This window comes from Manacus vitellinus, unplaced genomic scaffold (genome assembly GCF_001715985.3).
Source record: "Manacus vitellinus isolate BGI_N305 unplaced genomic scaffold, ASM171598v3 scaffold_52_pilon, whole genome shotgun sequence".
Taxonomy (NCBI): domain Eukaryota; kingdom Metazoa; phylum Chordata; class Aves; order Passeriformes; family Pipridae; genus Manacus; species Manacus vitellinus.
In genome coordinates, this window is record NW_021940628.1 from 2,594,426 (window position 1) to 2,608,486 (window position 14,061).

Consider the following 14,061-nt stretch of genomic DNA (forward strand, 5'->3'; position numbering starts at 1 on the left):
CCGCCGCCTCCTGCACGACTCCCCGCACCTCGTCGCCAAGTACGAGGAGTTCATGCTGCGCCGATGCCTCGCCGCCGACCCCGACTGCCGCTGGTGCCCGGCCCCCGACTGCGGGTGAGTGCGGGGGGCACGCGGGATGGCGGTGCGGTGGGTGCTGCCCCTCCGTGCTGGGACAGCTTGGGGAGGGGGGACCTGCGGTGCCCGTAGGATGCTGCCCCATCCCTCTGCCCTGGGACAGCGTGGGGAGGAGGGATCTGCTGTCCCCGTAGGATGCTGCTTCCTCTGTCCTGGGAGGAGGAATCTGCTGTCCCCGTAGGATGCTGCTCCCTCTGTCCTGGGACAGACTGAGGACCCACTGTCCCTGTAGGGTGTTGTCCTGTCCATCCTGGTAGAGCGTGGGGATGGGAGAATCTGCTGTCCCGTAGGGTGGTGCCCCATCCATCCATACTGGGACGTCTTGGGGAAAGGAGACTCCCCGCCCTGGAGGGGTGCTGCCTGTCCCCAACACGTCCTGGGACAGCTGGGCGATCCCACTGCACCAGCGGGATGCTGCCTTTCCCCAGCAAGTCTTGGGGATGGCATCCCAGATAGGATGGCCCTGGGACCTGCTGTCCTGCTGAAATGCTGCCTGTCCCCACCTGGCTCCCAGGACAGCAAAGGGAGGATCAGCCCCAGTGGGGTGCTGCTGCCCGTACACACTTCTGTTCTACGGAGTCCCACAAAGAGCCCTCAGTGCAGACGTTCTTTGCTTGTCAGCAGTCTGTTCAGGACAGCTGATGGGCCTTGGGTACCAAAATGACACTCCATCTATCCCTCTTACCTCTCTAGGGCACCGGGATTTGACCTTGGGGATTGTGGAAATACAGGCAGATCGGGCACGAGTGACAGGATTTGAAGGGGGTTTTAGCTGAGCCATCGTTTCCCTAATTTAACAGAAGCCTTTTTTTCTGCACAAATGGGAAGCGTGGAGTTTCCCAGCTGCGTGTTTCGCTGTGAGCCATGGGGACAGTGCATGGGGACACGCTGCAGCCCTCACGGTGGGGAAGAAGGAACTGTAAACAGTCACTATTTCCCAGTGAGGACGTTGAATACATGGCAGAGAGGAGTGATGTTGACTCACTATCCATTGCCTAAGTGAGGAAATGTCTGTCTGTCCAGAAGTCAGCCCAGCCAACTGTGATGACTGTGTAGTTATGAGTGTGTTGCTTTCATTTTCTCTTCCATTTTCCTTCCAACGAACTCTGTTGGTTTCTGTTTGAGCGTAAGCCAAAGCTGCCTGGAAAAGGGCTTTGTTTGGGAAACTTAAGAGAAGTGCTGTGAAGTTTAGATAGAATTCAGCCTGGATGGCAATTCTGAGGACATGAAAGGAAAGTCTGACCTAGTAGTCAGAATGGAAAAGGTGGTGGGAGGGTTGTGAAGATTTAATCAAAGCATTGTAATAGGCATCCTATGCAAATCGGTGAACCTGGCTCAGGTTACCCATTTCACGGCCTCTGTGCATCCTGTATAAGGTCCTGTTCCTTCAAAGGGTGAAATTAAAGGCAAACAACAGCTTTGCTCCTTTCTGGAGCCAAATCGAGTGTGAGATCTTGATATTTCACCAGCACTGGGGATAAGATCAGAGAGACAAGAGCTGGTTGTGCTGCCACAGAGGGAATGCCCCTGCTGTTAACCAGCTAGAGAAAATCCGGTTCCTGCTCGCCGAATCTCAGCTCCTTGACTGCTGTGATATTATCTGTGCTCAGGATAAGGTGTACAAACAGCCGACGTCACCCAGGCTGGCTGGGTGGAAGGAGCCAGCTTCAGCATGGCCCGGAGGGCGTTGCCTCTGTCACAGCAACCCAGCCGTTGCTTTGAGGGGTTTTGGGCAGACTGGTGTCACAGGCGGCTCTTTCTGCGAGCAAAAGCCTCCTCCCTGGTTAGTCAGTGAGCAGGGTGAGCCAGGTGACACGCACAGCATCCTCCTCCCAGCTGCCCAGAGCAGCAAGAAGCGACCCTGGGGCTGTTGGAGACCAGGCAGCCTCGTGGACCAGCACTGCTGGTGTGTCTGTGGCGCTCACACAAAGGCTGTTGGAATCAGCCCTCCGGCGGGGAGAAGAATTAATCACCCTATTCATTCTTCCCAGCAGAGCTTGTGTGGCTGTGCTTATGTAAAATCAGGGTATGAATTATTTACAGTGGGCTTTCCCTGCTGTAGTAGTGCTGGAGTACAGAGCCAGAGCGGGAGTTTAGGGCCGGGGGCACGGCCGTGGCTGGCACTGGGTGTCACCCCTGCCAAGGTGTGTAGGGCTGGGGTATGGCCATGCTTGGCCCTGGGTGTCACCTCCACCAAGGTGGTGGCATCAGGAGGCTGCGGGGCGATGGCAGACACGGCCCTGGGCGTGTGACACGCAGCGTCCAGCGCCTTCCTCGCACACCACAGTCTTTTCTTTAAATTCCTCTTTAAATGGAAGAGCCTGGCTGTGCTGCGGGAAGGGGAGGAGGAGGAGGACCAACACAACACCGGTGCATGTTGCCATGGAAACCCCGGTCAATTGATGCGCCATCAATCGCAAAACAAATCATTTTCTGTGTTTTGCGGCTTCGGTTTTTCCCCTTGCTACAGTCAGGTGGTATCGCTGTCTAGTGTTTGTCACACTGCATCCTTCCCAAAAGCTTGGGAGAATAACAGGACCTTTAGAGGAACGGAGCTGTGTAGGCTGAGCTCTGTGAATGAGCAGGAGGAGGGAGGGAGGCAACTCGTGGCCGTCCAAGGCGTGGGCTGGAAGCAGAGCTGTGTGATTCCTGGGGTCTCAGGGAGACACTCTGTGGGGAAAACTCAGTTTCCCTTCTCATCTGCTGGGATTGGGCCTGTTTGAGTCAGTGATGTGTCAGAGGTCAGGGGAAGAGGGGAATGCACTGGCCATCCAGTGCCATAACTATTCCCAGGCATAGCCCTTCAAAACCCACTTTCTAGTTGACCTTGACTTGGAGCTGTGTTATTTCTTTTCCCAACAGACAGTTGTGTGGCTTGTCTCCCCGCAGCTGTGGGCTTGTTCATGATATTTGTCATTTCAGCTCTAGCAATAAAATATAAATGATGATGATTTTAATTTCTCGAGTGTTTAAAAAAACCCAGCGTTTTGAGTGAGGAGTTAATTTGGAGTATGGGGTTGCTTAATATATTACACTGAGCTCTCCTAGCCTAGTTATGGTTTGAAATAGCAGTGTCACAACACAGCTGGGTAGATGAAGCTTTTCCTTTTTGTTTTGCCAAGATCTTTGGCTGTAGCATAGTGGCAGGGTGAGGATGTTCAGTGGGATACTCCTTAGCCAAGATGCATAGGGGTTGAGTTTGTCCCTCCCAAACCCCTGGGCAATACAGAATGGTTTGGGTTGAAAGGGACCTTAAAGATCATCTTATCCCACCCCATGCCATGGACAGGGGACACCTTGCACTAGACCAGGTTGCTCCAAGCCCTGGCCACTTCCAGGGATGAGGTTTTCCTGTCTCTCCCCCAGCACTGGGCTCAGGTGCAGGTGGTTGCTGCACACGTAGGCCCTGCAGTCGTGCCTCCTGGCCCCGAGATGTTGTTTCTTTGGCGATTCTGTCGTAGCCTGGCAGGATGAAGTTGCTCAAACTCCCACGGAATGTGAATCACTGTGGTATGACACATTCAGCGGTTCTCACGCCGCTGCCTCTGAGAAGAGGCAATACAACTTGAGCTACACGAGCTCTAAATATAAAGCCTTAAATAGGAATTATTCCCTCTGACCACCAACAAAAATACCGAGGACGAGCAACAAAAGTACCCTTTTGCCATAAGGGTGTCGCAGAGCTGGGAAGGAACTTCTGGAATTGCTCATGTCAGCCCCTGCCAATGGAAACAGCCTCATCCTCAGTGACTGTGTTAGTCAGATTTCTCTAGCAGTGCTTGCTGATGCTGCTTAGACTTTTGTGTACACAGGACACTTCTTCCTGGAAGTGTCACACTACTGTCAGAAGTGAGCTGGTTGAACCTGGCCTCTCTGTCTTGCACTCTCGGTTGGTTTTACTCAAATTTTGGCTTATTCCAGAGGCAGGGTGTTGTTCTTCAGCACTCTCTGGAAAAGAAAGTTCTGTGGAGATCAACAGGAACTTGCTTCTTGGCATAGCTACACTGGAATCCCCTGTTATTCCACTTTTTTAGGATCATTCAGTTAATAGAAGTGCCCAGGATAACCTCAGCTTTCCTAGACTCCTCCAGACCACAGAGCATCCACCCATATACCTGTCCTAAGGAACTGGGGTGTGTGTGTGTGCCTGGAAAGAGCAGCCTGAGCCTGTCCTAGGAGCCTGAGTTGGCAGAAGGAGCAAGGAGTTAGCTGGGCACACCGTGCACAGATCTTGTCTGTGTGAATTGCCCGTGGGAGCTGCCAGCAGTTACTGAGGAGAGAACTCCGTGTCACAGGCTGGCTGTGTGAAAGGCCTCTGCCCCGAGTAACCCAATTAGCACTGCTTAATTTCAGGCCCTGCAGTGCGAGCCACAGGGCTGGAGAGAGCAGGAATGTGTCTGGCGTGGAGGCTGCTGTACCAGTGATCAGAAATGAGGTGGGAGAGGTGGGGTGGGCGGACTGGGGGCTCTGGGTGACCTGCTGCGGGCTCTGGGGGTACCAGGCACGCCTGTCTTGGCAGCAGCTCTTCAACCAGCTGCTCTGAGCAGAGCAGCTCAGGCAGCCACAGCCTGGGCACCCTGAATCAAAGGATCACTGGGCTCTGGCTTGATAACTTTGCCTTTCACTGATGCCCCCGGCGTGTTCCCCCTGCAGTTACGCAGTTATTGCCTACGGCTGTGCCAGCTGCCCCAAGCTGACCTGCGAGAGGGACGGCTGCCAGACAGAGTTCTGCTACCACTGCAAACAGATATGGCACCCCAACCAGACCTGCGACATGGCCCGCCAGCAGCGGGCACAGACCCTGCGGGTACGGACCAAGCACACGTCGGGCCTCAGCTACGGACAGGAATCCGGGCCGGGTATGGATTCACGTGTTTTCCATAGGGTATCCTCAGCTGGGAGGGACCCACTAAGGTCATTGAATCCCAACTCCTTGCCCTGCACAGGACAGCCCCAGGAATCACACCACTGATTTATTTTGTTTTGGTTACTCAGTGCTGCAGCTGTGTGTGTGAAGCTGAGGAAGAGCCACCTCTGTGTAAACCCCCCTCCCCTCCAAGCAGTGGGGTGTTAGTGCCCTGCGTGGCACAGCTGAGGGTCTACAGCTGCCACTGTGAGAGCAGCTGTGAAACTCAGACTCATTTCCCCTTCTCCTGTGTGTTAGGACATGTCTGGGCTCCTCCAAGAGTGCTGAACAGATCAGTAGGTGATGATGTGCTTTGGGTCCTTCTGTGTGACAGCAGCTCCCCTCATCCGCCCCAGCTCTGCTTGTGGCTCCTTTGATCTTGGATGTTCTCGCTTTTTGCTGATCTAAACCCTGAACAAATAGTCACTTTTTACCCTTGCAGCTTCAAATTTGCCTGCTGTGGTCATGAAGAGCAGCATTCATGCCCAGCTGAGTGTGGGGAGCCTTGCTCTGTGCACTGTTAGGTGTTAGTAATGTCAGGTACCAAAAAAAATGCCAACCCACAGACTCCTACACTGCCTGGTAGGAGCTGCTGTGTCTGCTGAGTTTGTGTTCCTTAAAAATAACTGTATTGACTCTGGAAGTGGGCAGTGAGGCCATTTTGTAAAGCCCTGCCCTGCCCCCAAACAAAACACCCTGTTTTTCCTTCTATGTCAGGAGTTTAAATGTTAATTCACTTAGCGTGGAGCTGTCGTGGGTGGTTCAGAGGTGGCTTAGTGGTATGTTGAGGTTCAACATGTCCCAGTTAGAGAGCCCTGATAATGGACAGCAGAGACTCCCACAGTCTCTGGTACAAACCAGCCAGTAAAAAAAAAAAAAAAACCAAACCAGTTTCTGAGATTTTTCACCCTGTTAAAGAGATCCCTGCCAGGAAGGGCACTTAGCCATGGAAAGGGAGGTTTTTGAGACAGTGGTTTTTCCTCACCCTGTTCTGCTGGATCCAGTGTGGTGATTAATAAGGTGTGAGCTGGTCTCAGCAGCTGGATTTCATCTTGCTGAGCATTGCAGGGGCCAGCAAAGCCCTTAACCACAGCACAGCCATTGCATAACCACGATCAGATGACTCCTGAATTAAGGAAGAGATGAAAGACCCTTATCCCACTCTGCCAGCAGCAAACTGGGGCCTGGGCAGCCTCTGCTGCAGACCCCAGTTCCCTTTTGGCTGCCCTAGAAGGCTGGGTTTGGTATTTTTCCAATGCCTGTTCTCCCAGTTGTTCTGTTGTTCTTGGCCCATGAATCACCTCAGTGGAGCAATTCAATCGTGGCTCGTTCTTATGCTGTTGCCTTGGCTAGCACAGGGCAGGTATGACTTGTTCCCAGCACTTAAGCATGTCCTGGAGTACATTCTGTTCAAGGTTAGAATAAGTTTTTAAAGTGGCTATTGCTCTCAGTCCCTGCTGCCCGGGCTCTGGTGGGGTCTCTCATCAATGTTATCCTCTCGCTCCGAAGATAAAACTAAAGACGCAGCACCCCCACTTCACCTGCGGTCAGCAAAGGTGTTCTGCGTGCACAGAAAACCAGGGGGTTTCATCCCGTGCCAAGATCCCCCTCGTGGATTCCCTCATGCTCACAGCAGAGGTTCCAACTCCATCCCTCCCGTGCTTCCTCCCCGCAGCCGACGACATCAAGCCGTGCCCGCGCTGCAGCGCCTACATCATCAAGATGAACGATGGGAGCTGCAACCACATGACGTGTGCCGTGTGTGGCTGCGAGTTCTGCTGGCTCTGCATGAAGGAGATCTCGGATCTGCATTACCTCAGGTGAGGAGGAGGGAGCAGCACACCCGGGTTCCCCAGCCTGTACCCCGTGCAGCGCTACGGGCTGGGAGAGAGTGGCTGGAGAGCAGCCAGGCAGAGAGGGAGCTGGGAGTTTGGATTGACAGGAGGCTGAACATGAGCCAGCAGTGTGCCCAGGTGGCCAAGAAGGCCAATGGCAACCTGACCTGGCTCAGGAACAGTGTGGCCAACAGGTCCAAGGAAGTGATTCTTCCCCTGGACTCAGCACTGGTGAGGCCACCCCTGGAGTGCTGTGTCCAGTTCTGGCCCCTCAGTTCAGGAAGGACATTGAGGGGCTGGAGCAGGTCCAGAAGAGAGCAACAAGGCTGGGGAAGGGACTGGAGCACAAGTCCTATGAGGAGAGGCTGAGGGAGCTGGGACTGTTCAGCCTGGAGAAGAGGAGGCTCAGGGGAGACCTCCTCACTCTCTGCAACTCCCTGACAGGAGGGGGGAGCCGGGGGGGGTTGGTCTCTTCCCAGGCAACCATCAGCAAGACAAGAAGGCTCGGTCTTAAGCTGTGCCAGGGGAGGTTTAGTTTAGATATTAGGAAGAATTTCTTTCCAGAGAGGGTGATCAACCATTGGAATGGGCTGCCCAGGGAAGTGGTGGATTCTCCATCCCTGGAGGTTTTTAAGATAAGACCATCAGTGCCATGGTCTAGCAACCGCAGCAGTAGTGGATCAAGGGTTGGACTGGATGATCTCAGAGGTCCCTTACAACCCAGCTGATTCTATGATTCTATGATTCCTGCTGCTGGGGCAGCACATGCCCATCTGGGGCTGTTCAGAGGGGTTTGCTGCATGTGCTGGGCTTTCACCCTCCTGCCTCTGCACTCAGTCTCTCTAATTTTCTTCTTTCTGACCCAAAGAGCTGAACTTTGTTCCCACTTTACAGTGGCATACTCTTCCACACCAAAAAAAGAAAGCTCCTGATACTAATCTTTTGAGAGCTCTTGGTCTACTGGATGTTAAACACATCTGGTAATGTGATTGATAATCACCTTGATGAAAAATTAATCTTGATGGGGGGAAAAGAAGAGAGAAGCCTCTTTTGTGTTGTCTACACGCTTCCTAAGTTTTGGGGTTTATTTTTGTGGAAGTTGGACTTGGGGGTTCTTGGGAACATTTAGGAATTGCTGTGGTGTTAATGTCATTTTTTTTCCCCTCCCACGAAGCCCCTCTGGCTGTACATTCTGGGGCAAAAAGCCATGGAGTCGTAAAAAGAAGATTCTCTGGCAGCTGGGCACGTTGATCGGGGCTCCTGTGGGCATTTCCCTCATTGCTGGCATTGCCATTCCTGCCATGGTCATTGGCATCCCTGTGTACGTGGGGAGGAAGGTAAGTGTGGGGAGCAGAGGGGTTTGGGGACGTTCCCTGTGCTCGAGGCACCCGACCAGAAATTTAGAGCTGATATGAAGGGTGGATCTTGCAACAGAAGCAAAATTCAGTTGTCTCTTCTAAAGCTTGTCTTATCTCTTGGGCTTTGTGTGGGCAGAGGGAGGGTGGTGGCTGATAAGCCCTCATAGCCCTTCAGGCTCGTGTCCTCCCAAATGCATTTTGCAGTGCTCTTGTGCCACTGCTTTAACCCAGGAGCACCCCAGGAGAAACTTGGTCCCTTTTGAGCCCATCCTGTGATGTTGGGCTTTGTGGGACAGTGGTTGGACTCCGAGCATCACACCTTGCCATGCTCAAACCACTCGTGTTTCGGTGCTGACCTGCTGCCTCAAACTGTGTGATGCTGCTGTGTGTGTCTGTGCTGATAAAGAGATGTTGGGAGGGAAGAATTGGCACATCAGCACTTTACTTGTAACTGCTTCTTTTTCTTAAGCACAGACCCTCCTGCTAGGTCTGGTCTGTGAGGAGATCTGCGAGGAGATGAGGTTCTTTAAGGGCTCACACAGCTGGCAAGGCTGTAAAATCAAATACTGATGTCCTCTGGGTGTTTGCTCATGGCCAGGCTGTTCTCACCAGGCTGTTCTCACCTGTTGCTTCTCCTTCCATCAGATCCACAGCAGGTATGAGGGGAAGAAAACCTCTAAGCACAAGAGGAACTTGGCCATCACTGGAGGGGTCACCTTGTCTGTCATTGCCTCTCCAGTCATCGCTGCTGTCAGTGTTGGTAAGTGGGCTCAGTCCCTGTCCCTTCTGGTGGGCCAGTAGCCACCAAGGCCAGTGAGTAGCCCAACCCTGTGCACTGGGGGTGGCCAAAGGCAGTTTGCAGAGTGCTGCTGTGTGTGGTTTTGGGCACAACCCTCTGTCTCACATCCAGGCTGCACGTCCTGCTGTGCTCGAGGTGGCCTGGAGCCAGCACAGGGCTTGTCTGGAGCACCAGCTGCCTGTGCCACAGCCCATCCTGGTGTCCCTCGACACACAGAGCTGTCCCTCACTCATGGACTGGTTTGGTGGCTAGTGTCTCAGGGGTTCAGTGCTCTTGGGGTTCCCCCATTCTGCACCAACAAAGGGCTCCTTCTCTGTCTGTCTGCGAAATTTTGAGCTACAACCTTTTAAAAGCAGCGTAAACACAACTGAGTCTCTACCCCAAAAAAATCCTTTCTGTCTGCCCAACACAGCTCAACCTTGAGCTCCTCTTAACCCAGCCCATGCTCCCCTCCAGGTATTGGGGTCCCCATCATGCTGGCCTACGTCTACGGCGTCGTGCCCATCTCGCTGTGCCGGGGCGGTGGCTGTGGGGTCAGCACAGCCAATGGAAAGGGGGTGAAAATCGAGTTTGATGAAGATGATGGACCCATCACAGGTAGCGTGGTGACTGGGGAAGGGGAGGGGTTGTAATGAGATGCTCGGGGGTCGTGATGTTTCCCAAATCTGAACATCTGTTTTCACCTGGGCCTGGCTGGAAGCAGGTGTTTGCTTCAGTCTTGCTGTGGTCAGGTGTGCTGCTCTCAAAGCAAAATCTCAGCTCTGCTCAAGGCTGGGAGGCTGCCTGGGATGAGACATCACTTCCCTTGCTGATTCCCACCCCTGTGCTCTCCTCCCCTGCAGTGGCTGATGCCTGGAGAGCCCTGAAGAACCCCAGCATTGGTGAGAGCAGCATTGAGGGGCTGACCAGCGTCCTGAGCACCAGTGGCAGCCCCACGGACGGGCTCAGTGTCATGCAGGGCAACTACAGCGAGACAGCCAGCTTTGCTGCCCTCTCCGGGGGCACCCTGAGCGGGGGGGTCCTCTCAGGGAGCAAGGGGAAGTACAGCAGGTAAAATTGGATTGCTGGGGAAAACCACAGAGGGTCCCAAGGGCTGTGTTGGTTGGGCAGGTTTATTCTGGGGAGCTCTCCAGGACTGTGAGTGGTTGTGCTTCGACCTAGTTATGTCCTAGGACTTTTGCATCTTGGTCTGTCGTAGAGTAACCAGTCCCAGCAGATCACCCAGGGTGATCAGGGACCCAGGGTGGTGTGGCTCTGGCACAGGCTACCCAGAGAGATTGTGGACTCCCCATCCCTGGAAGTGTTCAAAGCCAGGCTGGACAGGGCTTGGAGAAACCTGGTCTAGTGGAAGGTGTCCTTGCTCATGGCAGGGGGTTAGAACTACATAATCTTTAAGGTCCCTTCCATCCCAAACCATTCCATGATTCTGTGAGCAGGCTACTTCTGGACTCAGTGCCTGGCTGATTCTGGCAAGGAGGACAGAAGATGAGTTTTAGTCCCTACTGAGCTCCCTAAAATTGCAGAGCTGCTGCTTCAGGTTAATTTGGAATAGCGCAGAGATGCCTGCGTGACCTGCTTAGAGCTATTCCACTCCTCTTATCCCAGCCTGGAGGCTTTGATGCTTCCTGTTCTCCGGTGCAAACGGTGCCACTGCTTTCCAAGTCAGGAGGTTACGCCGCAGTTTCCCTCCAAACCCGCCTGTGAGTCAGTTTGCTGGGTAATTAGAGACACGTGTTGATATGGCAGCCAGGATGCAATCATGGCTCTGCGCGAGATCCGTGGAAATCAGTCCTTCTTGGGAACTGTGTGAGTCATGGAGGTAAACACTGCTTTACCTTCGTCATGGAAAACAGAATGAATTTGCCTAAATGGAGCCAAAAATGAGGCTGTATGTGAGAGGGGCCATTGGGGTTAAGCTCTGTCATGCCGAGCTGTGCCAGCACGAAGGGCCTCTCGCTTTCCCGTGAAGAACAGGGACTGATAAGTGCTCCTCAGGGATGCCTAAAGCATTTCTTAGGAATCCTCCTCTTTCCTGCAGGCTGGAAGTCCAGGCAGATGTCCAGAAGGAGATTTTCCCCAAAGACTCGGTCAGTTTGGGGGCGATCAGTGACAATGCCAGCACTCGAGCCATGGCTGGTTCCATCATCAGCTCCTACAACCCCCAGGACAGGTAGGAGGACATGGAATGGTGAGAAGAGCGTTGGTAGTGTGTGTCCTGGAAAAATCTGTGCTCTATGAGCGCTGCTGTGGGCGGTGGGATGACTGTAGTTGCACCACCAGGCTGCTCTTCTGCTGCTGGCAAGCGGATCAGTCCTTTTGCTGGCACAGGAGGAGGACTGGGGACAATTTGGAAGCAGCCTCCGTGTGTGGTGTGGAGCCTGAGGAGGGGATCTGCCTCCCAGCACCCTCAAGGTCTGTTCCTGGCAGCTCCTGGGGACTCTGGAGCTTTCCCAGCTCAGCTCCTGGCTCAGATCTTGGCTGCTGTGGGAGAACTCAAGAGCAGCGAGTGTTGTTGTTCCTCTCATGCCAAGGGGTGATGAGCAGCATCTGGCTCATGTTTGGGAAGTGTGATCCTCCCAGTTCAGTTGGTGCAGTGCCCAGCGGTGCCCGGTTGAACCCAGTAACCGTTCCCAGTAATGCCAGGGTGCTTGTTCCTGCAGGGAGTGCAATAACATGGAGATCCAGGTGGACATCGAAGCCAAACCCAGTCACTACCAGCTGGCCAGCGGCAGCAGCACAGAGGACTCTCTGCATGTCCACACCCAAATGGCAGAGAATGAGGAAGAGGAGGAGGAGGAGGAGGAGGAGGAAGAGGACGGTGAGCAGGAGCAGACGTGCAAACACCAAAGCTGTGAGCAAAAGGACTGCATTGCCAGCCAGACCTGGGACATCACCCTGGCCCAGCCCGAGAGCATACGGAGCGACCTGGAGAGCTCCGACAGCCAGTCGGACGACGTGCCGGACATTACCTCGGACGAGTGCGACTCCCCCCACTCTCAGACTGCAGCAGGCTGCCCACAGACCCCCAAAGCTAGAGGTGCCGAGAGCCCAAGTGCCCACCTGAGCCACTGTGCCCAAGCCGAGGGCTGCCGGCTGGATGAGATGGTCCAACTGGAGTGCATCGAGGCCAGAGTGTGACGGGTCCTCCTGCTGGCAGCACACCCGCTGTCCCCGCGTCTCTTGGGCCGGGCTTGTGTCCCTGTTGGCTCCTGTTTGCCATTCTCCAGCTGGTTCCCCAGCCTGGCCTCGGGAAGTCGCTGTTTCTTACGTGACATAAAAAGGAAAGGAAAGGAGAAAAAAAAAAAAAACAACAAAAAAAGAAATCCCCTGCCGTCTTTTTGTTTTAATTTATTGGTTCAAAGTCTGTGAGGTGTGTAAGAGTGTAAATATGTACGTGTGTCTGTATGTCTGCAACCATCCTAAGGGACTCTTGGAATAAATAAAGACTCTGGTTGTCATTCGACTTGCGTCCATCTCATCCTTTCCAAAGCTAGGGGGAAATCCTCCAGCTGCCTTTGCCTTTGGCTCAGGCATTTGTGAACGTTGTTCCCAAAGGCTTGGGAAGAGGAGGATTCTCTCTTCTCCCTCTCCATGTGCAGCAGGGCTGGGTACAGGTTAAAGGAGGGAAAGGATGGGGGGACTAAAGCCAAATTCCCAGCACAGCTGGGTGTATGGGAGCTGAGGAGGCTGAGAGTGATGGCTCAGGTGGGATATTGGGGATAATGTTTTTGACTCTGCCTAGACCAGGCTCTTCCCCAGACCGCTCCCAGGAACCAGGGTTGTCCCTGTAATTAAGCTCTTGGTGCCTCCTGTCTGCAACAAGCTTTGCAGAGAGATTAGTGAGGGTCTCCCACCAGCAAGGGAGGGTCCCCACAGCCCCCCCCGGTGTGAGCAGAGTGCTCTTCCTGCAGCCACCTCAGCAAACCCTTGTCCCCATCCCTCTCCCCGTCTCCTGCTGTCAGTAACTTCCCTGGAAGCTTCATGAGGGCAATGGCCACCAGACTGGTTCCTCTGAGTCACCCTCTGGGAAGTCACCACCTGCCCTGACCCTGCTGCTTTGCCCTCTCTCTGCAGGTACCTGGCAGTGCTGGCCTGTGCCCTGTGGTCTGGCAGTGTCCCAGCCTGAGGGGCTGCCTCTTCCCAGACCCTCAGCCCCTGGCCTTGGACCTGCCTGGCTGGATCCCAGCCTGCTGCCATTGCTGTAGGGTGGGATAACCTAAGCGTGCTGGGGAGGGGGGAATGGATGGGGAAGGGGGTGAGGCAGAGTGACAGGGTGTATTGGCACAGCATGGCATGGTGTATTGGCATGGCACAGCATGTCACGGCATGGCTGCTGGCTCAGCAGCAGGGGGAGTGCAGGGGTGGGACATGCAGGTGAAGGTGGAGTTTATCCCTTTGTTCACCAGGGAGCTGGTCTGACAGGAATTGGAGCAGCAGTGGGGTGCAGCAGGTGAGTGGCTCTGGTTGCCTGGTCCTGCCCAGTCCCAGCCCTGGTCCTGATCAGACGCATTTGGACCCCGATGGACCCGTCTGCCCGGGGGCTGAGAGTGAGCCAGGTCCCTTGGGCGTCGAGGGGCTCTGATGGCCTGATCCTGGCCCGGTGAAGATGTGCCAAGGAGGTGAGTCTGGCTCTGGTGTGGTGATTCTGACAGGAGGGCTTCAGCACTGCCCTCCTGCAGGGGAAACTGAGGCAGGGAGGGAGGGAGGGCAGCTGAGGGGTCAGGGATGGAGCTGGGCTGAGCACCAGCTGATGGTGGGGGTGTGAGCAGAGCAGCCTCAGGGGGGGTTCCAAGGGAGGATCAACCCCACGGCTGCTCCTCAAAGTACCGGGTGCCAGAACCCAGCACTGCAGCTGCCACTCAGGGACAGCTGCTCTCCCAGAGCTTCTTTGTCGCTCCAGGGAGCCCCAGCCCTTCTCAACCCCATCAAGGACCTCTGTCTCCAATGGCTGCTGGCCCCACACCACCTCCTGGTCCCAGGAGAGCCGGCTGGAGCAGTGGTTTGCATACCTGGGCTACCAGTGGCTTC

At 54.6% G+C, this 14,061-nt stretch overlaps 2 protein-coding genes across 2 annotated transcripts in view; one reads left to right on the top strand and one right to left on the bottom strand.

The window, feature by feature from the left end:
* The first annotated feature begins 6 nt into the window (after positions 1-6).
* On the top strand, positions 7-12,496 carry RNF19B (ring finger protein 19B). The gene is made up of 9 exons (XM_029963103.1): positions 7-114; positions 4,789-4,994; positions 6,717-6,861; positions 8,051-8,213; positions 8,880-8,994; positions 9,490-9,630; positions 9,876-10,083; positions 11,072-11,203; positions 11,694-12,496. Exons 1-9 carry the CDS (start codon positions 53-55, stop codon positions 12,169-12,171), a joined length of 1,650 nt encoding a protein of 549 aa, XP_029818963.1. The 5' UTR covers positions 7-52; the 3' UTR covers positions 12,172-12,496.
* An 856-nt stretch (positions 12,497-13,352) lies between these two features.
* Positions 13,353-14,061, bottom strand: part of HPCA (hippocalcin) — a 4,649-nt gene continuing 3,940 nt past the window's right edge. Inside the window, exon 4 of the mRNA XM_018081269.2 lies at positions 13,353-13,443. Coding sequence (XP_017936758.2) covers positions 13,353-13,443 — 91 coding nt within the window. The remainder of the gene's footprint in view (positions 13,444-14,061) is intronic.